General features: G+C 57.8%; 2 protein-coding genes across 5 annotated transcripts in view; one reads left to right on the forward strand and one right to left on the reverse strand.

The window, feature by feature from the left end:
• Positions 1–17766, forward strand: part of ARPC1B (actin related protein 2/3 complex subunit 1B) — a 28894-nt gene extending 11128 nt beyond the window's left edge. For both annotated transcript variants that reach the window (XM_075565818.1, XM_075565817.1), the window contains exons 5-10: positions 53–160; positions 12465–12671; positions 13468–13543; positions 15504–15697; positions 16619–16709; positions 17318–17766. In XM_075565818.1, coding sequence (XP_075421933.1) covers positions 53–160; positions 12465–12671; positions 13468–13543; positions 15504–15697; positions 16619–16709; positions 17318–17356 — 715 coding nt within the window. In that variant the 3' untranslated portion in view covers positions 17357–17766. The remainder of the gene's footprint in view (positions 1–52; positions 161–12464; positions 12672–13467; positions 13544–15503; positions 15698–16618; positions 16710–17317) is intronic.
• A 4097-nt stretch (positions 17767–21863) lies between these two features.
• PDAP1 (PDGFA associated protein 1) overlaps positions 21864–27579 on the reverse strand; it is an 8414-nt gene continuing 2698 nt past the window's right edge. For all 3 annotated transcript variants that reach the window (XM_075565825.1, XM_075565824.1, XM_075565823.1), the window contains exons 2-6: positions 26484–26575; positions 26114–26215; positions 24446–24567; positions 23300–23451; positions 21864–22093 (exon numbers count right to left, since the gene is read on the reverse strand). In XM_075565825.1, the coding sequence (XP_075421940.1) occupies positions 22092–22093; positions 23300–23451; positions 24446–24567; positions 26114–26215; positions 26484–26575 (470 nt within the window). In that variant the 3' untranslated portion in view covers positions 21864–22091. The remainder of the gene's footprint in view (positions 22094–23299; positions 23452–24445; positions 24568–26113; positions 26216–26483; positions 26576–27579) is intronic.

The following is a 27579-nucleotide window of genomic DNA, read 5'->3' on the forward strand; positions in this document are numbered from 1 at the left end:
GGGAGCCCCGTGTCTGTGTGAGGGTTTCTCAACCTCTGTCTCCTGCTCACAGGTGGGTTTGTAAACACATCAAGAAGCCGATCCGGTCCACTGTGCTCAGCCTGGACTGGCATCCGAACAACGTCCTCCTGGCAGCTGCGTCCTGTGACTTCAAGAGCAGGTACAGAGAGAGAGAACCCACAAGCGGGCAATACAGAGAGAGAACCCGCGGGCGGGCGGTACAGAGAGAGAACCCGCGGGCGGGCGGTACAGAGAGAGAACCCGCGGGCGGTACAGAGAGAGAACCCGCGGGCGGGCGGTACAGAGAGAGAACCCGCGGGCGGGCGGTACAGAGAGAGAACCCGCGGGCGGGCGGTACAGAGAGAGAACCTGCGGGCGGGCGGTACAGAGAGAGAACCCGCGGGCGGGCGGTACAGAGAGAGAACCCGTGGGCGGGCAGTACAGAGAGAACTGGCGGGCGGTACAGAGAAAACGGGCGGGCGGTACAGAGAGAGAACCCGCGGGCGGGCGGTACAGAGAGAGAACCCGTGGCCGGGCGGTACAGAGAGAGAACCCGCGGCGGGCGGTAAAGAGAAAACGGGCGGGCGGTACAGGGACAGAGCGGGCGGGCGGTACAGGGACAGAGAGAGAACGGGCGGGCGGTAAAGAGAAAACGGGCGGGCGGTACAGGGACAGAACGGGCGGGCGGTACAGGGAGAGAACGGGCGGGCGGTACAGGGAGAGAACGGGCGGGCGGTACAGGGACAGAACGGGCGGGCGGTACAGGGACAGAACGGGCGGGCGGTACAAGGAGAGAACGGGCGGGCGGTACAGAGAGAGAACGGGCGGGCGGTACAGGGAGAGAACGGGCGGGCGGTACAGGGAGAGAACGGGCGGGCGGTACAGGGAGAGAACGGGCGGGCGGTACAGGGAGAGAACGGGCGGGCGGTACAGAGAGAGAACGGGCGGGCGGTACAGGGAGAGAACGGGCGGGCGGTACAGGGAGAGAACGGGTGGGCGGTACAGGGAGAGAACGGGCGGGCGGTACAGAGAGAGAACGGGCGGGCGATACAGGGAGAGAACGGGCGGGCGGTACAGGGAGAGAACGGGCGGGCGGTACAGGGAGAGAACGGGCGGGCGGTACAGGGACAGAACGGGCGGGCGGTACAGGGACAGAACGGGCGGGCGGTACAGGGAGAGAACGGGCGGGCGGTACAGGGACAGAACGGGCGGGCGGTACAGGGACAGAACGGGCGGGCGGTACAGGGAGAGAACGTGCGGGCGGTACAGGGAGAGAACGGGCGGGCGGTACAGAGAACGGGCGGGCGGTACAGGGAGAGAACGGGCGGGCGGTACAGGGAGAGAACGGGCGGGCGGTACAGAGAGAACGGGCGGGCGGTACAGGGAGAGAACGGGCGGGCGGTACAGGGAGAGAACGGGCGGGCGGTACAGAGAACGGGCGGGCGGTACAGGGAGAGAACGGGCCGGCGGTACAGGGAGAGAACGGGCGGGCGGTACAGGGAGAGAACGGGCGGGCGGTACAGAGAGAACGGGCGGGCGGTACAGGGAGAGAACGGGCGGGCGGTACAGGGAGAGAACGGGCGGGCGGTACAGGGAGAGAACGGGCGGGCGGTACAGGGAGAGAACGGGCGGGCGGTACAGGGAGAGAACGGGCGGGCGGTACAGGGAGAGAACGGGCGGGCGGTACAGGGAGAGAACGGGCGGGCGGTACAGGGAGAGAACGGGCGGGCGGTACAGGGAGAGAGAAAACAAAAGAAAAAAACAGCGCAAAACCTCATGGTGTAGTATTAAAAATATATATTAATATTGTGACAGCAGATGTGTATATCAAACTAGATCATATAAAGCATGGCATGTAATGGACATGTTACCACATCGGCACCCCGGCACGGCACACAGCGGCACACAGCGGCACACAGCGGCACACAGCGGCACACAGCGGCACACAGCGGCACACAGCGGCACACAGCACTTATATTGGTTTTAAGTTGTTTATTTTTTAGGTATTGCACATTGAGCTGTTTTTATTTAATTACACAATTAATACCTTATCACTGTCTTGAGCGCGGTACTGTTCACTTTTTTGTTGTCACAGAGAGAGAGAACCCACAAGCGGGCAATACAGGAGTAGAACGGGCGGGGGGTACAGAGAGAACGGGCGGGCGGTACAGAGAGAACGGGCGGGCAGTACAGAGAGAACGGGCGGGCGGTACAGAGAGAACGGGCGGGCGGTACAGAGAGAACGGGCGGGCGGTACAGGGAGAACGGGCGGGCGGTACAGAGAGAACGGGCGGGCGGTACAGAGAGAAAGGGCGGGCGGTACAGAGAGAACGGGCGGGCGGTACAGAGAGAACGGGCGGGCGGTACAGAGATAAAGGGCGGGCGGTACAGAGAGAACGGGCGGGCGGTACAGAGAGAACGGGCGGGCAGTACAGAGAGAACGGGCGGGCAGTACAGAGAGAACGGGCGGGCGGTACAGGGAGAACGGGCGGGCGGTACAGAGAGAACGGGCGGGCGGTACAGAGAGAACGGGCGGGCGGTACAGGGAGAACGGGCGGGCGGTACAGAGAGAACGGGCGGGCAGTACAGAGAGAACGGGCGGGCGGTACAGGGAGAACGGGCGGGCGGTACAGAGAGAACGGGCGGGCGGTACAGAGAGAAAGGGCGGGCGGTACAGAGAGAACGGGCGGGCGGTACAGAGAGAACGGGCGGGCGGTACAGAGAGAAAGGGCGGGCGGTACAGAGAGAACGGGCGGGCGGTACTGGGAGATCGGGCGGGCGGTACAGAGAGAACTGGAGGGCAGTACAGGGAGAACGGGCGGGCGGTACAGAGAGAACGGGCGGGCGGTACAGAGAGAACGGGCGGGCGGTACAGAGAGAACGGGCGGGCGGTACAGAGAGAACGGGCGGGCGGTACAGAGAGAACGGGCGGGGGGTACAGAGAGAACGGGCGGGGGGTACAGAGAGAACGGGCGGGCGGTACAGAGAGAACGGGCGGGCGGTACAGAGAGAACGGGCGGGCGGTACAGAGAGAACGGGCGGGCGGTACAGAGAGAACGGGCGGGCGGTACAGAGAGAACGGGCGGGCGGTACAGAGAGAACGGGCGGGCGGTACAGAGAGAACGGGCGGGCGGTACAGAGAGAACGGGCGGGCGGTACAGAGAGAACGGGCGGGCGGTACAGAGAGAACGGGCGGGGGGTACAGAGAGAACGGGCGGGGGGTACAGAGAGAACGGGCGGGCGGTACAGAGAGAACGGGCGGGCGGTACAGAGAGAACGGGCGGGCGGTACAGAGAGAACGGGCGGGCGGTACAGAGAGAACGGGCGGGCGGTACAGAGAGAACGGGCGGGCGGTACAGAGAGAACGGGCGGGCGGTACAGAGAGAACGGGCGGGCGGTACAGAGAGAACGGGAGGGCGGTACAGAGAGAACGGGCGGGCGGTACAGAGAGAACGGGCGGGGGGTACAGAGAGAACGGGCGGGCGGTACAGAGAGAACGGGCGGGCGGTACAGGGAGAACGGGCGGGCGGTACAGGGAGAACGGGCGGGCGGTAGAGAGAGAACGGGCGGGCGGTACAGAGAGAACGGGCGGGCGGTACAGAGAGAACGGGCGGGCGGTACAGAGAGAACGGGCGGGCGGTACAGAGAGAACGGGCGGGCGGTACAGAGAGAACGGGCGGGCGGTACAGAGAGAACGGGCGGGGGGTACAGAGAGAACGGGCGGGGGGTAGAGAGAGAACGGGCGGGCGGTACAGAGAGAACGGGCGGGCGGTACAGAGAGAACGGGCGGGCGGTACAGAGAGAACGGGCGGGCGGTACAGAGAGAACGGGCGGGGGGTACAGAGAGAACGGGCGGGCGGTACAGAGAGAACGGGCGGGCGGTACAGAGAGAACGGGCGGGCGGTACAGAGAGAACGGGCGGGCGGTACAGAGAGAACGGGCGGGCGGTACAGAGAGAACGGGCGGGCGGTACAGAGAGAACGGGCGGGCGGTACAGAGAGAACGGGCGGGCGGTACAGAGAGAACGGGCGGGCGGTACAGAGAGAACGGGCGGGCGGTACAGGGAGAAAGGGCGGGCGGTACAGAGAGAACGGGCGGGCGGTACAGGGAGAAAGGGCGGGCGGTAGAGAGAGAACGGGCGGGCGGTACAGAGAGAACGGGCGGGCGGTACAGAGAGAACGGGCGGGGGGTACAGAGAGAACGGGCGGGCGGTACAGAGAGAACGGGCGGGCGGTACAGAGAGAACGGGCGGGCGGTACAGGGAGAGAACGGGCGGGCGGTACAGAGAGAACGGGCGGGCGGTACAGGGAGAGAACGGGCGGGCGGTACAGAGAGAACGGGCGGGCGGTACAGAGAGAACAGGCGGGCGGTACACGCGGGCGGGCGGGCGGTACAGAGAGAACGGGCGGGCGGTACAGAGAGAACGGGCGGGCGGTACAGGGAGAGAACGGGCGGGCGGTACAGAGAGAGAACGGGCGGGCGGTACAGGGAGAGAACGGGCGGGCGGTACAGGGAGAGATCGGGCCGGCGGTACAGGGAGAGAACGGGCGGGCGGTACAGGGACAGAACGGGCGGGCGGTACAGGGAGAGAACGGGCGGGCGGTACAGAGAGAACGGGCGGGCGGTACAGGGAGAGAACGGGCGGGCGGTACAGGGAGAGAACGGGCGGGCGGTACAGGGAGAGAACGGGCGGGCGGTACAGGGAGAACGGGCGGGCGGTACAGAGAGAACGGGCGGGCGGTACAGAGAGAACGGGCGGGCGGTACAGAGAGAACGGGCGGGCGGTACAGAGAGAACGGGCGGGCGGTACAGAGAGAACGGGCGGGCGGTACAGAGAGAACGGGCGGGCGGTACAGAGAGAACGGGCGGGCGGTACAGAGAGAACGGGCGGGCGGTACAGAGAGAACGGGCGGGCGGTACAGAGAGAACGGGCGGGCGGTACAGAGAGAACTGGCGGGCGGTACAGGGAGAACTGGCGGGCGGTACAGGGAGAACGGGCGGGCGGTACAGGGAGAAAGGGCGGGCGGTACAGAGAGAACGGGCGGGCGGTACAGAGAGAACGGGCGGGCGGTACAGAGAGAACGGGCGGGCGGTACAGGGAGAGAACGGGCGGGCGGTACAGAGAGAACGGGCGGGCGGTACAGGGAGAGAACGGGCGGGCGGTACAGAGAGAACGGGCGGGCGGTACAGAGAGAACGGGCGGGCGGTACACGCGGGCGGGCGGGCGGTACAGAGAGAACGGGCGGGCGGTACAGAGAGAACGGGCGGGCGGTACAGGGAGAGAACGGGCGGGCGGTACAGAGAGAGAACGGGCGGGCGGTACAGGGAGAGAACGGGCGGGCGGTACAGGGAGAGAACGGGCGGGCGGTACAGGGAGAGAACGGGCGGGCGGTACAGGGAGAGAACGGGCGGGCGGTACAGGGACAGAACGGGCGGGCGGTACAGGGAGAGAACGGGCGGGCGGTACAGAGAGAACGGGCGGGCGGTACAGGGAGAGAACGGGCGGGCGGTACAGGGAGAGAACGGGCGGGCGGTACAGGGAGAGAACGGGCGGGCGGTACAGAGAGAACGGGCGGGCGGTACAGGGAGAGAACGGGCGGGCGGTACAGGGAGAGAACGGGCGGGCGGTACAGGGACAGAACGGGCGGGCGGTACAGAGAGAGAACGGGCGGGCGGTACAGAGAGAACGGGCGGGCGGTACAGGGAGAGAACGGGCGGGCGGTACAGGGAGAGAACGGGCGGGCGGTACAGGGAGAGAACGGGCGGGCGGTACAGGGAGAGAACGGGCGGGCGGTACAGGGAGAGAACGGGCGGGCGGTACAGGGAGAGAACGGGCGGGCGGTACAGAGAGAGAACGGGCGGGCGGTACAGGGAGAGAACGGGCGGGCGGTACAGAGAGAACGGGCGGGCGGTACAGGGAGAGAACGGGCGGGCGGTACAGGGAGAGAACGGGCGGGCGGTACAGGGAGAGAACGGGCGGGCGGTACAGGGAGAGAACGGGCGGGCGGTACAGGGAGAGAACGGGCGGGCGGTACAGGGAGAGAACGGGCGGGCGGTACAGGGACAGAACGGGCGGGCGGTACAGGGACAGAACGGGCGGGCGGTACAGAGAGAGAACGGGCGGGCGGTACAGGGAGAGAACGGGCTGGCGGTACAGGGAGAGAACGGGCGGGCGGTACAGGGAGAGAGAAAACAAAAGAAAAAAACAGCGCAAAACCTCATGGTGTAGTATTAAAAATATATATTAATATTGTGACAGCAGATGTGTATATCAAACTAGATCATATAAAGCATGGCATGTAATGGACATGTTACCACATCGGCACCCCGGCGCGGCACACAGCGGCACACAGCGGCACACAGCGGCACACAGCGGCACACAGCGGCACACAGCGGCACACAGCGACACACAGCGGCACACAGCACTTATATTGGTTTTAAGTTGTTTATTTTTTAGGTATTGCACATTGAGCTGTTTTTATTTAATTACACAATTAATACCTTATCACTGTCTTGAGCGCGGTACTGTTCACTTTTTTGTTGTCACAGAGAGAGAGAACCCACAAGCGGGCAGTACAGGAGGAGAACGGGCGGGGGGTACAGAGAGAACGGGCGGGCGGTACAGAGAGAACGGGCGGGCGGTACAGAGAGAACGGGCGGGCGGTACAGAGAGAACGGGCGGGGGGTACAGAGAGAACGGGCGGGCGGTACAGAGAGAACGGGCGGGCGGTACAGAGAGAACGGGCGGGCGGTACAGGGACAGAACGGGCGGGCGGTACAGGGAGAGAACGGGCGGGCGGTACAGAGAGAACGGGCGGGCGGTACAGGGAGAGAACGGGCGGGCGGTACAGGGAGAGAACGGGCGGGCGGTACAGGGAGAGAACGGGCGGGCGGTACAGGGAGAACGGGCGGGCGGTACAGAGAGAACGGGCGGGCGGTACAGAGAGAACGGGCGGGCGGTACAGAGAGAACGGGCGGGCGGTACAGAGAGAACGGGCGGGCGGTACAGAGAGAACGGGCGGGCGGTACAGAGAGAACGGGCGGGCGGTACAGAGAGAACGGGCGGGCGGTACAGAGAGAACGGGCGGGCGGTACAGAGAGAACGGGCGGGCGGTACAGAGAGAACGGGCGGGCGGTACAGAGAGAACTGGCGGGCGGTACAGGGAGAAAGGGCGGGCGGTACAGGGAGAACGGGCGGGCGGTACAGGGAGAAAGGGCGGGCGGTACAGAGAGAACGGGCGGGCGGTACAGAGAGAACGGGCGGGCGGTACAGAGAGAACGGGCGGGCGGTACAGGGAGAGAACGGGCGGGCGGTACAGAGAGAACGGGCGGGCGGTACAGGGAGAGAACGGGCGGGCGGTACAGAGAGAACGGGCGGGCGGTACAGAGAGAACGGGCGGGCGGTACACGCGGGCGGGCGGGCGGTACAGAGAGAACGGGCGGGCGGTACAGAGAGAACGGGCGGGCGGTACAGGGAGAGAACGGGCGGGCGGTACAGAGAGAGAACGGGCGGGCGGTACAGGGAGAGAACGGGCGGGCGGTACAGGGAGAGAACGGGCGGGCGGTACAGGGAGAGAACGGGCGGGCGGTACAGGGACAGAACGGGTGGGCGGTACAGGGAGAGAACGGGCGGGCGGTACAGAGAGAACGGGCGGGCGGTACAGGGAGAGAACGGGCGGGCGGTACAGGGAGAGAACGGGCGGGCGGTACAGGGAGAGAACGGGCGGGCGGTACAGAGAGAACGGGCGGGCGGTACAGGGAGAGAACGGGCGGGCGGTACAGGGAGAGAACGGGCGGGCGGTACAGGGACAGAACGGGCGGGCGGTACAGAGAGAGAACGGGCGGGCGGTACAGGGAGAGAACGGGCGGGCGGTACAGAGAGAACGGGCGGGCGGTACAGGGAGAGAACGGGCGGGCGGTACAGGGAGAGAACGGGCGGGCGGTACAGGGAGAGAACGGGCGGGCGGTACAGGGAGAGAACGGGCGGGCGGTACAGGGAGAGAACGGGCGGGCGGTACAGGGAGAGAACGGGCGGGCGGTACAGAGAGAGAACGGGCGGGCGGTACAGGGAGAGAACGGGCGGGCGGTACAGAGAGAACGGGCGGGCGGTACAGGGAGAGAACGGGCGGGCGGTACAGGGAGAGAACGGGCGGGCGGTACAGGGAGAGAACGGGCGGGCGGTACAGGGAGAGAACGGGCGGGCGGTACAGGGAGAGAACGGGCGGGCGGTACAGGGAGAGAACGGGCGGGCGGTACAGGGAGAGAACGGGCGGGCGGTACAGGGAGAGAACGGGCGGGCGGTACAGGGAGAGAACGGGCGGGCGGTACAGGGAGAGAACGGGCGGGCGGTACAGGGAGAGAACGGGCGGGCGGTACAGGGAGAGAACGGGCGGGCGGTACAGGGAGAGAACGGGCGGGCGGTACAGGGACAGAACGGGCGGGCGGTACAGAGAGAGAACGGGCGGGCGGTACAGGGAGAGAACGGGCTGGCGGTACAGGGAGAGAACGGGCGGGCGGTACAGAGAGAGAACGGGCGGGCGGTACAGGGAGAGAACGGGCTGGCGGTACAGGGAGAGAACGGGCGGGCGGTACAGGGAGAGAGAAAACAAAAGAAAAAAACAGCGCAAAACCTCATGGTGTAGTATTAAAAATATATATTAATATTGTGACAGCAGATGTGTATATCAAACTAGATCATATAAAGCATGGCATGTAATGGACATGTTACCACATCGGCACCCCGGCACGGCACACAGCGGCACACAGCGGCACACAGCGGCACACAGCGGCACACAGCGGCACACAGCGGCACACAGCGGCACACAGCGGCACACAGCGACACACAGCGGCACACAGCACTTATATTGGTTTTAAGTTGTTTATTTTTTAGGTATTGCACATTGAGCTGTTTTTATTTAATTACACAATTAATACCTTATCACTGTCTTGAGCGCGGTACTGTTCACTTTTTTGTTGTCACAGAGAGAGAGAACCCACAAGCGGGCAGTACAGGAGGAGAACGGGCGGGGGGTACAGAGAGAACGGGCGGGCGGTACAGAGAGAACGGGCGGGCGGTACAGAGAGAACGGGCGGGGGGTACAGAGAGAACGGGCGGGCGGTACAGAGAGAACGGGCGGGCGGTACAGAGAGAACGGGCGGGCGGTACAGAGAGAACGGGCGGGCGGTACAGAGAGAACGGGCGGGCGGTACAGAGAGAACGGGCGGGCGGTACAGAGAGAACGGGCGGGCGGTACTGGGAGAACGGGCGGGTGGTACAGAGAGAACTGGTGGGCAGTACAGGGAGAAAGGGCGGGCGGTACAGAGAGAACGGGCGGGCGGTACAGGGAGAACGGGCGGGCGGTACAGAGAGAACGGGCGGGCGGTACAGGGAGAACGGGTGGGCGGTACAGAGAGAACGGGCGGGCGGTACAGGGAGAAAGGGCGGGCGGTACAGAGAGAACGGGCGGGCGGTACAGAGAGAACTGGTGGGCAGTACAGGGAGAACGGGCGGGCGGTACAGAGAGAACGGGCGGGCGGTACAGAGAGAACGGGCGGGCGGTACAGAGAGAACGGGCGGGGGGTACAGAGAGAACGGGCGGGCGGTACAGAGAGAACGGGCGGGCGGTACAGAGAGAACGGGCGGGCGGTACAGAGAGAACGGGCGGGCGGTACAGAGAGAACGGGCGGGCGGTACAGGGAGAACGGGCGGGGGGTACAGAGAGAACGGGCGGGCGGTACAGAGAGAACGGGCGGGCGGTACAGGGAGAACGGGTGGGCGGTACAGAGAGAACGGGCGGGCGGTACAGGGAGAAAGGGCGGGCGGTACAGAGAGAACGGGCGGGCGGTACAGAGAGAACGGGCGGGCGGTACAGAGAGAACGGGCGGGCGGTACAGAGAGAACGGGCGGGCGGTACAGAGAGAACGGGCGGGCGGTACAGAGAGAACGGGCGGGCGGTACAGAGAGAACGGGCGGGCGGTACATAGAGAACGGGCGGGCGGTACACGCGGGCGGGCGGGCGGTACAGAGAGAACGGGCGGGCGGTACAGAGAGAACGGGCGGGCGGTACAGGGAGAGAACGGGCGGGCGGTACAGAGAGAGAACGGGCGGGCGGTACAGGGAGAGAACGGGCGGGCGGTACAGGGAGAGAACGGGCGGGCGGTACAGGGAGAGAAAGGGCGGGCGGTACAGGGACAGAACGGGCGGGCGGTACTGGGAGAGAACGGGCGGGCGGTACAGAGAGAATGGGCGGGCGGTACAGGGAGAGAACGGGCGGGCGGTACAGGGACAGAACGGGCGGGCGGTACAGGGAGAGAACGGGCGGGCGGTACAGAGAGAACGGGCGGGCGGTACAGGGACAGAACGGGCGGGCGGTACAGAGAGAGAACGGGCGGGCGGTACAGGGAGAGAACGGGCGGGCGGTACAGGGAGAGAACGGGCGGGCGGTACAGAGAGAGAACGGGCGGGCGGTACAGAGAGAGAACGGGCGGGCGGTACAGGGAGAGAACGGGCGGGCGGTACAGGGAGAGAACGGGCGGGCGGTACAGAGAGAACGGGCGGGCGGTACAGGGACAGAACGGGCGGGCGGTACAGGGACAGAACGGGCGGGCGGTACAGGGAGAGAACGGGCGGGCGGTACAGAGAGAATGGGCGGGCGGTACAGGGAGAGAACGGGCGGGCGGTACAGGGAGAGAACGGGCGGGCGGTACAGAGAGAGAACGGGCGGGCGGTACAGGGAGAGAACGGGCGGGCGGTACAGGGAGAGAACGGGCGGGCGGTACAGAGAGAACGGGCGGGCGGTACAGGGAGAGAACGGGCGGGCGGTACAGGGAGAGAACGGGCGGGCGGTACAGGGAGAGAACGGGCGGGCGGTACAGGGAGAGAACGGGCGGGCAGTACAGAGAGAACGGGCGGGCGGTACAGGGAGAGAACGGGCGGGCGGTACAGGGAGAGAACGGGCGGGCAGTACAGAGAGAACGGGCGGGCGGTACAGGGAGAGAACGGGCGGGCAGTACAGAGAGAACGGGCGGGCGGTACAGGGAGAGAACGGGCGGGCGGTACAGGGAGAGAACGGGCGGGCGGTACAGGGAGAGAACGGGCGGGCGGTACAGGGAGAGAACGGGCGGGCGGGCGGTACAGGGAGACAACGGGCGGGCGGTACAGGGAGAGAGAAAACAAAAGAAAAAAACAGCGCAAAACCTCATGGTGTAGTATTAAAAATATATATTAATATTGTGACAGCAGATGTGTATATCAAACTAGATCATATAAAGCATGGCATGTAATGGACATGTTACCACATCGGCACCCCGGCACGGCACACAGCGGCACACAGCGGCACACAGCGGCACACAGCGGCACACAGCGGCACACAGCGGCACACAGCGACACACAGCGGCACACAGCGGCACACAGCGGCACACAGCGGCACACAGCGGCACACAGCGGCACACAGCACTTATATTGGTTTTAAGTTGTTTATTTTTTAGGTATTGCGCATTGAGCTGTTTTTATTTAATTACACAATTAATACCTTATCACTGTCTTGAGCGCGGTACTGTTCACTTTTTTGTTGTCACAGAGAGAGAGAACCCACAAGCGGGCAATACAGGAGTAGAACGGGCGGGGGGTACAGAGAGAACGGGCGGGCGGTACAGAGAGAACGGGCGGGCAGTACAGAGAGAACGGGCGGGCGGTACAGAGAGAACGGGTGGGCGGTACAGAGAGAACGGGCGGGCGGTACAGAGAGAACGGGCGGGCGGTACAGAGAGAACTGGCGGGCGGTACAGAGAGAACTGGCGGGCGGTACAGAGAGAACTGGCGGGCAGTACAGAGAGAACGGGTGGGCGGTACAGGGAGAGAATCCGCGGGTGGGCGGTACAGGGAGAGAACCCGCGGGCGGGCAGTACAGGGAGAGAACCCGCGGGTGGGCGGTACAGGGAGAGAACCCGCGGGCGGGCGGTACAGGGAGAGAATCCGCGGGTGGGCGGTACAGGGAGAGAATCCGCGGGTGGGCGGTACAGGGAGAGAACCCGCGTGTGGGCGGTACAGGGAGAGAAGCCGCGGGTGGGCGGTACAGGGAGAGATGCCGCGGGTGGGCGGTACAGGGAGAGAACCCGCGTGTGGGCGGTACAGGGAGAGATGCCGCGGGTGGGCGGTACAGGGAGAGAACCCGCGGGTGGGCGGTACAGGGAGAGAACCCGCGTGTGGGCGGTACAGGGAGAGAACCCGCGTGTGGGCGGTACAGGGAGAGAACCCGCGTGTGGGCGGTACAGGGAGAGAACCCGCGTGTGGGCGGTACAGGGAGAGAACCCGCGTGTGGGCGGTACAGGGAGAGAACCCGCGTGTGGGCGGTACAGGGAGAGAACCCGCGGGCGGGAGATACAGACTCGGGAGGGTCCCAGCGCGGGCGCCTGACTCGGGACACTGAATGACAAACACAGTGATGCGGTCTTTCTCCACGCAGGGTTTTCTCTGCCTATATTAAGGAGGTGGAGGAGCGCCCGGCCCCCACACCCTGGGGCTCCAAGATGCCCTTCGGGGAGCTCATGTTCGAGTCGGGCAGCAGCTGCGGGTGGGTGCACAGCGTCTCCTTCTCCCACAGCGGGGACCGCATGGCCTGGGTCAGCCATGACAGCACAATCTGCATCGTTGACGCCACCAAGAAGATGAGGTGAGTGCAGGGAGGGGGGGGAGAGCGGGGGGGGGGGGTGCACAGTGAGGGCATCTGCACCGAACAGGGAGAGCGGGTATACATGGGGGGAACACGGGGCATGGAGAGCGGGCGGGGGGGGAGAGCACGGGACAGGGAGAGCAGGGGGGGGAATACACCGGGAGAGCAGGGGGAGGGGATACACGGGGAGGGCACGGAACAGGGAGAGTGAGTGGGGGAGATATACCGGGAGCGCACGGGACAGGGAGAGCGGGCGGGGGGGGAGAGCACGAGACAGGGAGAGTGGGCAGGGGGGATACACGGGGAGAACGGGCAGGGAGGGGGGGGAGCATGGGACAGGGAGAGCGGGATGCACGGGGAGAACGGGCAGGGAGGGGGGGGAGCATGGGACAGGGAGAGCGGGATGCACGGGGAGAACGGGCAGGGAGGGGGGGGAGCATGGGACAGGGAGAGCGGGATGCACGGGGAGAACGGGCAGGGAGGGGGGGGAGCATGGGACAGGGAGAGCGGGATGCACGGGGAGAACGGGCAGGGAGGGGGAGGAGCATGGGACAGGGAGAGCGGGATGCACGGGGAGAACGGGCAGGGAGGAGGGGGAGCATGGGACAGGGAGAGCGGGATGCACGGGGAGAACGGGCAGGGAGGGGGGGGAGCATGGGACAGGGAGAGCGGGATGCACGGGGAGAACGGGCAGGGAGGGGGGGAAGCATGGGACGGGGAGACCGGGCGGTGGGGGGGAGAACACAGGACAGGGGCTGTAGAATCTTATCCTTGCTGACAGATTCTCCCCCCGCAGGGTAACCTCCCTGAACGCGGACACGTTGCCTCTCCTGTGTCTGACTTTTATCACCGAGAACAGCATCGTGGCGGCGGTAAGTCACACCTGTGCAATACACTGCACACCCCGCTGTTATTCTAGATAGTAAGTCACACCTGTGCAATACACTGCACACCCGCTGTTATTCTAGATAGTAAGTCACACCTGTGCAATACACTGCACACCTGCTGTTATTCTAGATAGTAAGTCACACCTGTGCAATACACTGCACACCCGCTGTTATTCTAGATAGTAAGTCACACCTGTGCAATACACTGCACACCCGCTGTTATTCTAGATAGTAAGTCACACCTGTGCAATACACTGCACACCCGCTGTTATTCTAGATAGTAAGTCACACCTGTGCAATACACTGCACACCCGCTGTTATTCTAGATAGTAAGTCACACCTGTGCAATACACTGCACACCCGCTGTTATTCTAGATAGTAAGTCACACCTGTGCAATACACTGCACACCCAGCTGTTATTCTAGATAGTAAGTCACTCCTGACGGAGCAGTGCCGCAGCGTTCCCGGTGCCGCAGCGATCCCGGTGCCGCAGCGATCCCGGTGCCGCAGCGATCCCGGTGCCGCAGCGAGCGATCCCGGTGCCGCAGCGAGCGATCCCGGTGCCGCAGCGAGCGATCCCGGTGCCGCAGCGAGCGATCCCGGTGCCGCAGCGAGCGATCCCGGTGCCGCAGCGAGCGATCCCGGTGCCGCAGCGAGCGATCCCGGTGCCGCAGCGAGCGATCCCGGTGCCGCAGCGATCCCAGTGCCGCAGCGAGCGATCCCGGTGCCGCAGCGAGCGATCCCGGTGCCGCAGCGAGCGATCCCGGTGCCGCAGCGAGCGATCCCGGTGCCGCAGCGAGCGATCCCGGTGCCGCAGCGAGCGATCCCGGTGCCGCAGCGATCCCGGTGCCGCAGCGATCCCGGTGCCGCAGCGATCCCGGTGCCGCAGCGATCCCGGTGCCGCAGCGAGCGATCCCGGTGCCGCAGCGATCCCGGTGCCGCAGCGATCCCGGTGCCGCAGCGATCCCGGTGCCGCAGCGATCCCGGTGCTCCCGGGATCAGGATTGAGTTATAACGGCCCCGTTAAAGCAGCGACACTACTTCCCCTTTTTTTCTTATTTGTATATGTAAAGCATGTGACAATGTATAAGGCCGCGCTTATAGTGCCACGCTTATAGTGCCGCGCTTATAGTGCCGCGCTTATAGTGCCGCGTTTATAGTGACGCGCTTATAGTGCCGTGCTTATAGTGACGCGCTTATAGTGACGCGCTTATAGTGACGCGCTTATAGTGACGGCGACGCTGCAGTCGCTCAAAAAAATCTAATTGAATTGACTTCCAGCGATCGCGACCAACCCGTCGTGTCGCTCCTACTATAAGCGCACACGGCGGATTAAATGCATTTGTTTTGACGCGACGTCGCTGTCGCTGGAACTATAAGCGCGGCCTTATTCTATATTCTTACCTAAGCTGACGATCGTTTGGTGCTCCTGCTACAAATCTGTAAAAATCCTGATTGTGTGCCTAACGAAATGGCCGCCTCCTAACTTTGTGCTGCAGTCTGTGAAATGCTGCAGTTGATATGTAACATTACTTAGTGTAACACATTACCTCTCAGAGGATACACAGTCTGCTGTTTGGAACACAGCAACAGATCTGTTTGTGATACTTTGTTGCCAAAGGGCAGGGCTAAAAAAGGTGCGTGTCAGATCCTGTTTCAAAAGAGGAAGCGGATATGACTTTCTAAATGGTTGCAGTAGCAACCAAAGGATGACCAGTACATCAAAGAAAATTATTAATAATGTCAGGAGTTAAATGGGGTGGGTGACGCAGGTTTGGGGACATATGGAAGACACCCAGAAACTCTCGTTGTATCTGCGCTGTATTGGATTGGTGCATTATACAGAGCGTTCATTAGTGGGGAGGTCCCGGAGACGTTGGGAGGAGTGCAAGCTGCATTCTCTGCAGGTGAGATGCTCAGGTGGGAATGTGACTTGTATTCTCAGGGACATGACTGCTACCCCACGCTGTACACCTATGATGAGGCCCAGGGGATCCTGAGCTTCGGGGGTAAACTGGATGTTCCCAAGCAGAGTTCCCAGAGAGGGCTGACCGCACGCGAGAGATTCCAGAATCTGGACAAGAAGGCCGGCAGTGAAGACAACGCCAGCCTGGAGTCCTTACACAAGAACAGCATCAGGCAAGGAGGGGACACAGGGGGGGCAGCTTCTATAGGGGACTCATGTACCCAGAGGGGACACGGGGGGCAGTTTCTATAGGGGACTCATGTACCCAGAGGGGACATGGGGGGCAGTTTCTATAGGGGACTCATGTACCCAGAGGGGGCACAAGGGGCAGCTAATATTGGGGACTCATGAACCCAGAGGGGTCACCGGGGGGGCAGTTTCTATAGGGGACTCATGTACCCAGAGGGGACACGAGGAGGGGGCAGTTTATGTCGTTGACTCATGCACCCAGAGGGGATACGGGGGTCAGCTAATATAGGGAAGGTGCCGGAGTCCCCCCTTAAATTTATCAGGGTTGACACAGGGGGGCACTTAGTGTCACAAGCAAAAAGCACAAGCGGTTATCAAATACAAAAACTGAAGCAGAAAAACATCCGATTTATTAGATGCATTAAAATCTGCGATTATATTCGGATTTTGTTTTATTATTGCAGAGCTTGATTAAATGACCCCCTATATTTGAAATGAAAAAAACCCGTGAGATTAGCGCTAGTTTAGCGCGAGCACTGCGCGCCACTCTCTGTACTGAGCTTTGCACTTGGGAATTTGCCGGATCTATTTTCTCTAATAAATGTCTTAATTATTCATTAAAACACTTACAATTAAGGCGGACAATTGGGGACCAATCCAACGTCACCTGGTGGATTTATTTGGTACAGATCCATCTCATTCTAATATTGCGCTGACTCCTCCCCTAACGCACGGCGCAAGGCAGGGGGGGGGGGCAAACTGGGTACTAAAAAAATGGAGCAAAGCCCCTTGTTACATATCTGCTGGTGTCTAGGAATTAGTCAGCGTCAGCCTCTGTGCGCTCGTAGCGCGCAAATTTCAATCTTGCGCGATAACCAGACTGTCCCCTGCTGTCTCGTTCACAGTCAGATCTCCGTGCTGAGCGGCGGGAAGGCAAAGTGCTCCAAATTCTGCACCACGGGGATGGACGGGGGGATGTGTATCTGGGACATCAAGGTGAGCAGTGTGCGCCGGTCTCGCCTGACCCCGGCGTGTGCGGTGTGCCAGGCCCCAGGCGCGACAAACCGAAAAACGTCTGACCTTCCTGCCGGGAATAGGGGATGTGCAGCGTTACATCAGGGGCCGGCCCAACGCCTGTCCTCAAGGGCCACCAACGGGACAGGTCTACAGGATATTCCTGCTTCAGCACGGTTGGTTCAATTAGTCCCTGCATCAGCACAGGTGGCTCAATCACTGATTGAGCCACCTGTGCTGAAGCCGGGATATCCTGAAAACCTGACCTATTGGTGGTTTTTGAGTACTGGAGTTGGCCATCCTTGTGTTACATGATTCTGTATCGCCTCCGTTCTTAACCCTTTCATTACTGGAGGGGCTTGCAGGACTCACGGGATGCGAGAGGGTTATGAAACATGGTAAAACTAAGGCACAGGTGACGGCTTCAGCACAGGTGGCTCAATCAGTCCCTGCTTCAGCACAGGTGGCTCAGTCTTCGACTCAGCCTCTGATTGAGCCACCTGCGCTGAAGCTGGGATATACTGAAAACCTGACCTGTTAGTGGGTTAGCGAGGCACTGATGTGGTTTTGTTTTTTTCCTCCTCCCTCAGAGTCTGGAATCAGCAATGAAAGATCTGAAGATAAAGTAACGAGGACAGGAAACCTCCGTGACGTCCGCGGTGCCTTCTCGCTTCTCGCCAAACTGCTTCCAGCTTGATTTCTATATGCACAGCTTCGTCCTCTTAACAGAGGTTCCCAACCCCAGCCCTCACGGGCCACCAACAGGTCCGGTTTTCAGGATATCCCTGCTTCAGCACAGCCACCTGTGCTGAAGCAGGGATATCCTGAAAACCTGACCTGTTGGTGGCCCGTGAGGGCTGGGGTTGGCCACTCTTGCTTTCTATCTACAAGACAGTCTGAGCTTTGGAAAGGTCAGAGCCAATCTGAAAATGCAAATCGTACTCTTACTGCAGCTTTAAAGAGGGAACAAGATATGCTGGTCATAATTGTCGTTGGACTTTATCAAACAAATTAAAGTTGATTTTTTTTTTACATTTTATTTCTTACTAAATGAGTCGATCTGTTTTATTTGCGAGCTTGCGCTTCCCACATTAGGAGTTTGTCCAGCGCAGGCCACCATAGTTCTACAATAAGATGGCGGTGAGGGAGTTACGTTTGAAGATCGCTCTAAAACAGGGGTGCGCCACTGCAGTCCTCAACTCACATCCCCCCCCAACAGGTCAGGTTTTCAGGATATCCCAGCTTCAGCCCAGGTGGCTCAATCAGAGGCGCAGTCGAAGTTGGGGGGGGGGGGGGGGGCAGGCTTGAGGAGTGGAGATGATCACCCCTGTTCTAAAAGGCTCTCCGCCTTCAGCCTTTACATGGTTAATAAAGCGGCTTCTTCCATTCACTGGAATAGATGTGATTTCTCCCCCCCCCCAGCTACTATGAGGGGAGTGTTAAAAAAAACACAAAGCCCTGCAACCCCCCTCCCCTCCCACCACACACACTTTCAATTGTTAAACAATACTGGCGAGACAGATCCACCCCACCACGAAACATTCACACATTGTGCTGTGGTTCTGTGAGGATGGGAGCAGGCTATTCACAGGCTGGAGTGCAGTATGTACCTCAAGATATGAGGATCTGCAAACAGGACAGGTTTTCAGTCATGTCTATGTAACGAGGTGCACTAATGTTTTCTTTAAAAACGCCTTCAATGCTGGAGCTACACAGCTTCAAAGGTACTCCCCCCCCCAACCCCAAAAAAATACTTGTCTAGAGGGGGAGAATGCTACTTTAAGTGGCATTACTATTTTCATAACAAAATAGTTTAAAAGTTCATTCCCCTCTGTATATGTAAAGCGTGTGACAATGAATAACTACATTCTTACCTAAGCTGGCAGTGGTTTGTTGCTCCGGCTGTATATCTGTAAAAGTGCTGCCCGAAGCAGTCGTTATGTCAGGCACAGTCCGTATAACTCAGCAGCTACCATATTACATCGCGTCAAAACAAATGTATTGAATCCGCCACGTGCGCTTATAGTAGGGACGGAGCGACAGGTTGGTCGCAATTGCTGGAAGTGAATTAAATTAGATTTTTCAGCGACCGTGACGAACGCGTCGCCATTGCCAGGACTAAGTGCGGCCTAAGGTAACATTATCTATTGTTAGTGTTTGCAGCTCAAACTGCTGGGAATATTGGCAACAAATGATCACAAACAGGAACGTGTTGCAAAGATCTTGCACTGCTGGGGAGGTGGGATAAACCTGCTATAGAAATCAGAGTATGCTCAGTATAAAAACTCATTAAGTTGAATTAAAAACAATAATGAAAAAATATGCAGTATTATCTAATACTACAGAACTGATTTATTTAAAAAAAAAAAAAACCCCACAAGATTTCATGTTTTGCTGCTTTAAAGCTACAATTAAAGCAGTCCTTTTACTAGATAGAGAGGCTAGTTAAATTAGATTTATTTACATTAGAAAAGAGGCATCTAAGAGGGGATATGATAACTATATACAAATATATTCGGGGACAATACAAGGAGCTTTCAAAAGAACTATTCATCCCACGGGCAGTACAAAGGACTCGGGTCATCCCTTTAGGCTGGAGGAAAGCAGATTTCACCAGCAACAAAGGAAAGGGTTCTTTACAGTAAGGGCAGTTACACTGTGGGATTCATTACACATGGAGACTGTGATGGCAGATACAATAGATTTGTTAAAAAAAAAAAAAAAAAAAAATAGATTTGTTAAAAAAAAAAAAAAAAAAAGGATGGACATCTTTTTTAGAAAGGTATACAAGGTAATACCAAATAAGTAAACATGGGAAGGATGTTGATCCAGGGATTAATCCGATTGACAATTCTTGGAGTCAGGAAGGAATTTATTTTTCCCCTTAATGGGGTTTTTTGTTTGCCGTCCTCTGGATCAATAAGTATAGATATAGGATAAAGTATCTGTTGTCTAAATTTAGCATAGGTTGAACTTGATGGACCTACGTCTTTTTTTTCAACCTTATCTACTATGTAACTTTTCCCATTCAATATGTGCAACACAATCTACACACTGACAAGTGATTAGCCAAGTTGCTGATTGATCCGTTCTGTGACCAATCGCTGAAAATCGGCTGGGGGTTTACTAAATGCATCTTGGGTAATCTTCTGCTGCACTGACAGCCAAAGTTCTGTGAGGAAGATCATCTGACCAGGCAGCCACTAGATGCAATCGAAGAAGGTACACAAAGCACAAGGCGTTCTTGCGCTTTGTGTACCTTCTTAAACGCTAACTTGAGGGATTGTGAAATTCCTCACACCAGCAGCATCTCCCCTTGGTGTTATTTATTTTATACATTAACTGTATGCATCCATAATTCACTGTATTCACATTGTTAAGATATTCTATATATTTGGGTTTGCGCTTTAAACTTCCTGTTCTCACAGGCACTAGATTCAATTGGTTCACTGCTAGAGGGGACAGGGCTCAAAAATGTGATGCGGTTTCAGAAGGGGAAGTGACTTTGTATATGGTTGCTATAGGAACAAAAATGCTTGTTACATTAGAATATATATAAAAAAATGTATTCTCAGTACAGAACTGATTAAAAAAAAACAACATGTAGGATATTGCTTGTACTGCAGCTTTAATACTGAAAAATGGTTATTGGACACCCAGGTGACAGATTCTGAGAAACCTCCACACTAGCAAAAGAAAAAGGTGCTCAAAAGCGCTCTAACAAAAACCCAGAGCTTAATACATATAATTAAGTGCAAATAAACTCATATAAGTGACAGTGCATAAATAACACAATGTAAGTGACAATCTATGGTGATCTATAAGGTGCAAATCAATAAAGGGGCTTAGCAAGCACACTCAACCCTTGGTGGGAGACCGTTTCGGAAGTCTTGCAAGTTCAATTCTTTCCAAAAAGGACCAGAGGAGCGACTCTTGCAGCCATGAAAATAGAAAACATTACATACTACAGCAATATTTAAATAAGGAATACAGTGATAGTGTAGGCTCACAAAGGGCTACTCACAGCAAAGCAGCCAAAACTGAGCAGTCATCCAACTTATGGGGTGGGTGGTCCCTGTGATAGATGCAGCAACTGCCCGCAGACAATCTCCAAGGAAAGAAAAGACCATATAGTGTAGATTGTAAAATATAATGACAAGGCAAAATAAAAATGGAGGCTTACACTTAGGTAGGAATAATACAGCGTGGTTGGTAACATATACCAGGTACACAGGGGTCACGATCTCTCCGTGTATCTTGTGGATCTCCGCTGTCTCAATCCACTTCCGCACCTTTACTGGGGTTCGCGTCACTTCTGGCGCGTCATGGAATTCCGGCGTTGGTTGGTACGTCACTTCCGGCGCGTCGTGGAACTCCAGCGCTGGCTGGTGATGATGCGGTCTCGATCTTTTCCTCAGAGCACTGGCTGACAGGACACTCTACGCGTTTCGTTGTTGACACGACTTCATCAGGAGTCCTGTCATTATATTTTACAATCTACACTATATGGTCTTTTCTTTCCTTGGAGATGGTCTGCAGGCAGTTGCTGCATCTATCACAGGGACCATCCACCCCATAAGTTGGATGACTGCTCAGTTTTGGCTGCTTTACTGTGAGTAGCCCTTTGTGAGCCTACACTATCACTGTATTCCTTATTTAAACATTGCTGTACTATGTAATGTTTTCTAATTTCATGGCTGCAAGAGTCGCTCCTCTGGTCCTTTTTGGAAAAAACCTCCACACTAGCACAGAACATCTTAACCAGCGCTGATTTATCTACTGCAGGACTTAGTGTAGTGTTTATTGTCCAAGAGAAAGTGTGTTGGCCTGAGACAATAGCAGTCACTGATAATCTGGAGATAAGGTGGGGGGGGGGGGGGGGAGAGAAGGGCAGAGCCCAGGGTGGGGGAGAAAGAGGCCACTAGCCACTTCATTGCAAACTGGCTCTGGTTGCCAAAGCATGTGGACCTTTATGTCTCAAGACCCCACCATTAGCACCGAAGACGCCAAATAAGTGTCACGTGGGAGTCTAAAAAACACGTACTATTGGCAGCTCTGAAAGGACTCGTTAGACTGGAAAACCCACCCCAGCATCTTTCCTCTGGCGGCAAAAAACAAAAAAAACAAAAACAAGAATATTTTTCACCAAGTGTAAACTTTATTAGCCTCCTGCCAGGAATTCACACTCCTCAAACACTCCTCATTTATTTAATACAGTTACACGCGATGTGTGTCCCAGTCTGTGACCGCAGCGACCTCGATGGAAGGACACGCGGTGTCTCGTGGGGTCGGGGAAGCAAGTTGTCTGACAGCGTGGGGGGGTGGGGGGCATTTTCCATGGGGAGCACGGTCCTGTGGCTGCATCTCTGTGGGAGGGAGGGTGGGGTTTTAGAAGGTTACTTATTAAAAGGGACAATGACTGCAGTCCTTTTGCTGCAAAGCAAACACTGTGCATTCTGTTCGTCCTGCGTACAAATCATCGCCCCTCCTATTTCCCGTGCGGACGCCTCTTTCTCATACGGTTCTCAAATTCCCTTGTCAGGCCCCAGAAAGGTTAACAATTTCACGCTTTATTACAGTTTGACACGCTGCTAAACGCGCCCGAGTGTCGCCGTGCTCCTGATATGCACAAACACACGAATGATCTAACCCTTGTTATTTCCAGGAAGTGTTGGAGGGAGATGGGAAATCAACCATTATGTTCTATGCTACAGGGCTCTTCTACCAGTGCCCCAAAAGGGACCAGATCAGAGGACATTGAGGAGTAGAGGGTCACAAGCGTATAATGTCATTTTAGATGCATTTAAAAAGCATGAACATGCGATCTCAACATTTTGGAAGCACACACACATAAGGGTGGCCAACTCCCGTCCTCAAGGGCCACCAACAGGTCAGGTTTTCAGGATATCCCAGTTTCAGCACAGGTGGCTCAACCAGTCCCAGCTTCAGCACAGGTGGGTCAGTCTTCGACTAAGCCACCTGTGCTGAAAACCCGACCTGTTGGTGGCCCTTGGGGACGGACGTTGGCCACCCCTGATGTACACCATCTGCCACACACACACACACCTCGGGCTAATTTCATACTAGTTGCTTGGGCCACGAAGAGTCTGTGGCCACATCAATGCCCTTCGTGGGCCACCAGTTTTATAAAAAGCTGCGTTCCATAAATCACAGCACATTCGTTAGCCAGCCCGTCCGTCAGACAGCCAGAGCCTTATTCTATATTGTCCCCAGCGGCTTTTTGGGGCGTTTTCAAACAGAAATCCCTATTTAAATCAATGGGGCTTTTTGGGGTGAAAACGGCCTAGGGTTCGAGCTATATAGATTAACCCACTGAGGCAGGGTACTTCTCAACTCCAGTCCTCAATGACCCCCCCCCCCCCCCAACAAGTCAGGTTTTCAGGAAATCCCAGCTGCTCAACCAAAGACTGAGCCACCTGTGCTGAAGCAGGGATATCATGGAAACCTGACCTGTTTTTTTGGGGGGTGGGTGGGGGTGCTTCTTGAAGAATGGAGGGGTAATCTCACACGGTAGGTGGTGGGGGGGGCGCCCCAATCTTGTGGCGACTCACATTTCTTCTCGCCGTCCTTTTTCTTTGCCGCCTCCTCTCTCTGTTTCCGGACGATCGCTAGTCGAGCCAGGTCTGCCTTCGCCTGATCCGTCTTTCCCGCTAAATGCATCTTCATGTAACGCTCTTTAGCCTTCTGCTTTTCTATCTCCTCCCTGTTAATAAAGAACGAACATCGGAAATCTTCTCAAAAGATCACGGCAAACACTTGTTATTTGCAAACGTGCGGAGTTGGTCACAAACGTACTATAAGTCACAGTAAAGCAGCAACTTGTGTACTTACACAATGGTTCGGTACAAACCAGGTGGGCTAAAGACACTGGCCAGCAGTGAAAGCTGTTTCTTGTTAGGGCTTGGACCCGCTGCGCCCGGCGGCGCGGGTGGCTGCGTGAGCATTCCTCACCAGCAGGGGAATCCTTCTGAGCAGGTCCCAGTCCCCCCTCGCTGCTGGCTCACTACGCGCTGTGACGCGTCAGCCGCCAGGGGATGCAAGAAAATTGTGATCCCGAGCGGTGACGCGTCACGTGGTGCGCTGAGGAGCCTATCAGCGACGGGGGCGGGAGCTGTCAGACAGTTTCCTACACAAGGTAGGGGGGTGTGTGTGTGGGGGGGGGGGGAAGGGGGAGGGGGGGGGGAAGGGGGAGGGAGCGGGAGCTTACCTTCCTTCCAGCAGCCCGGGAGATCGAGCCCGTGGAGGGAGGGGGGGAGTAGCGGGTCCCTCCGCTCAAACCACGCCCCCCCCTCCCACTCGGCTCCCTACAGACCGCATATCGCGGTCTGTGCCTGTCAGCGCGCCGCCTGTCTGCAGTGCGGGCGCGCTGACTGAGGGAGCGGGCCTTAGCCTTACACAGGAGAGTGAGAGTGTGTGTGTGCACGCGCATGTATACGTCATTTACCATTTCCTGTTTAATCTGGCAATTGCAATAATGCAGCCAGTGGCACTGAAGCGTTAAAGCAGGGGGAGGGGGGGGGAGAAGAGAAACAGTCCTCAAGAGCCACCAACAGGTCAGGTTTTCAGGATATCCATGCTAAAGCACAGGTGACTCAGGAGGCTCAGTTTCAGTCCTGTAGCAGGCACATCTTGGGGACTGCCGTTGGCCTCCCCTGCTTTAAACACACGGGCTGCCTGTCTTGCATGATCTGTGTTACCTCTCTCTCCGCGACAGCTCCTTGGGCTGATCCAGATCGAGCTGGGTGACCTTCTTGGAAGCCTGCGCTGCCCGGTTTGGGTTTTCTATGTCTATCAGACCTTCCACTCCTTTGCGCTTTTGCTGAACAAAAAAACAAACCCACAGGCGGATGATGAGAGGCGCTGCAGGGGGGGGAAAGAGCGGTGGGAAAGAGAGCCGGGGGGGGGGGGTGGGGTAGAAGAGAGCCGGGGGGGGAGGAAGAGAAGAGAGCCGGGGGGGGGGGGGGGGGGGGAAAGAGAGCCGGGGGGGGGGGGGGGGGGGGGGGAGAGCAGAGAGCCGGGGGGGGGGGGGGGGGAAAGAGAAGAGAGCCGGGGGGGGGGGGGGGGAAAGAGAAGAGAGCCGGGGGGGGGGGGGGGGGGAAGAGAGCCGGGGGGGAAGAGAAAAGAGCCGGCGGGGAGGGGAGAAGAGAGCGCGCATGTAACTTTGGAGAGAAACTGCATGCAGCAGCAGGAGAAAAAAAACACCTTCCCACCTGTGACAGACAAGGACCAGAAGATCACTACTTTAACCCCTTCCACACCAAAGGACAGCTTCTCTTAACCCCTTGTGTCTATCACACAATGTATTTATCTTGCCCTTGAGACTCCCTCCCCCTGCTCAAAACTCAAACACTACCCCACCCCCCCTCAATCAACAAACACCCCCCTACCCACTGCCTTGCTTAACAAGTCCGCTGAATGCCGCCCCCCCCTCCCCCCCACTCGACAAACCTCTGGCTCCTAAGGCCTCGGTCCCGCTGCGCTCGTTGGTGCGGGCGGCGGGTCGCGAGTTCCCCACCAGCAGGGGAATCCTCGCGAGCCGGTCCCGGTCCCCACTGGCTGCACAGCTGATTACACGCTGTAGCGCGTCAGCCGCTGGAGACACCAGAGAATGGTGTTTTCTAGCTTTGACGCGTGACGTGTGTGGCTGTGAGCCAATGGGGAGGGGAGGCTTCGGGAGGAGGAGAGGCTTTGGGGAGCGGGGAGGAGTGTGGAGGGACAGCAGGTGAGTGCCTTTCTCTGTGTGTGTGTCTGAGTGCGTGCATGCCTATCTGTGTGTGTATGTGTGTGCCCGAGTGCGTGAGTGCCTGCCTCTGTCTGTGTGTGTGTGTGTGTGTATGAGTGCCTGCCTGTGTGTGCGCGCGTGTGTGTGTATGAGTGCGTGAGTGCCTGCCTCTGTCTGTGTGTGTGTGTGTGTGTATGAGTGCCTGCCTGTGTGTGCGCGCGTGTGTGTGTATGAGTGCGTGAGTGCCTGCCTGTGTGTGTGCGCGTGTGTGTGTATGAATGAGTGCCTGCGTGTGTGTGTTTAAACTTACTTTCCAGCTCCAGCCCGAGTCCGTGGAGGGAGGGGGGGGGAGAGTAGCGGGTCCCTCCGCTCAAGCCACGCCCCCCCTCCCTGTCAAACCGCCCACCTCCCGATCAAACCTCCCACCTCCCGCCCACCTCCCGATCAAACCTCCCACCTCCCGCCCACCTCCCGCTCCGGCTCCCGCTCCCTACAGACCGCAGATCGCGGTCTGTGTATCTCAGCGCACCGCCTGTCAGCAGCGCAGGTGCGCTGACTCTGGGAGCGGGGCCGTAGCCTAAGACACACACACTTTGCAGTTATGTTTTAGCCGGGGACATTCACAACACAGATCCGCCTGTACCTGATGATCATCATCTTCATCGCTCTCGTCCGAACTCTGATCGGTCTTCTCTTTCGTCGGGTCAGCTGTGGCTCCCTCTCCACCTTCCCCGTGCTCATCTGCCTGTGAGTGAGGCGCAAGTGATGAGAAGGCCTCTAGATGAGGGCAGTACAGATAAAGACGGCAGCTCCTGCCTGGAGTACGGACATACGACTGCACATAGCAGCATCATGTACAGAAAATAGGGGTTGAATGGGGTGTTACGATCACAGTGCCAGCGTTGGCTGATCTCGGTGCCTGATAAGATTGTCAGCTCTTTTACCCACAGTGCTGCATAGACGGAGACCTGGGACGGGGCCTGTGTGACTTTGGATAATTACAGGTCACCTACCTGAGACTTTTCCTGTTCGGCTTTAATCTGAGCATCAATCTCCTCGGGGCTTGTGTACTGCCTGACGCGGCCCTTGTGCCCTCCTTTTCTGCCTGCACAAGATACAATTGTTGGCCATTACATCCCATCTTACGCACATACATTTAGAATTGAAATCAAGAGGATAAAAAAAATAAATAAAAAAAGCCTGACAGGTTTCAGAAACTGGGAAGGAGGAGACAGTTTGTGCAGCGGAGCATGACAACATCTAGGCCACGTATCTGACAGGAAGGAAAATGTACTTCATGTAATCTAACCATGGGGTGTTCAACTACAGTCTTAAAGACACCCCCCCCGTCCTCCCCCAACAGGTCAGGTTTTCAGGATATCCCAGCATCAGCACAGGTGACTCAATCAGTGGCTAAGTCAAAGACTGAGCCATCTGTACTGAAGCAGGGATAGCCTGAAAATGTGACCTGTTTAGGGGTTTGGGGACTAGAGCACCACTGATCTAACCTAGAACAGCCAATGTTTATTGTACGGATGCTCTCTAAATAATTATGTCGTCATATTTACACACAATAACCGCGTGTGTTTTATTCGCACTCTATGTTTTCTACATCATTTGTTAAGTACTATTCCAAAGCCTAGTTTTCAGAACACAACCGATGGTGTATATATGTGTGTACGTGTGTGTGTGTATATGTAGATACACACACACGTTACCAGCCTGCTACATGCATATATTGTACAGTCTCTATGACGTGTGGGTATCATTTTGCAGGTCCATTTCCTGAGCACTCACTGCTTGAGATTTACTAGCATTAAGATATTCAGCTGGTTACTATGTTACCATAATGAGAAATGGTTTATTAGATACTTCGACAACAAGCAGCCACACGGAATAGTGTATTCCCCATGTGAAAAAGCCTTCTCACCAGGGTTTACACATTTTAATTTCCCAATGGAAAGGTTTGGCATTTTCAGCAAACATTTCAGATACTGTGTTTACACCAACCTATATTTCATATAGTAATATACAGGCACTCCTCGTTTTACAACGCTTCGTTTTACAACGAATGGCTTATCCAACGCTATGCAATGCATACCTATGTTC

Source organism: Ascaphus truei, chromosome 11, assembly GCF_040206685.1.
Source record: "Ascaphus truei isolate aAscTru1 chromosome 11, aAscTru1.hap1, whole genome shotgun sequence".
Taxonomy (NCBI): domain Eukaryota; kingdom Metazoa; phylum Chordata; class Amphibia; order Anura; family Ascaphidae; genus Ascaphus; species Ascaphus truei.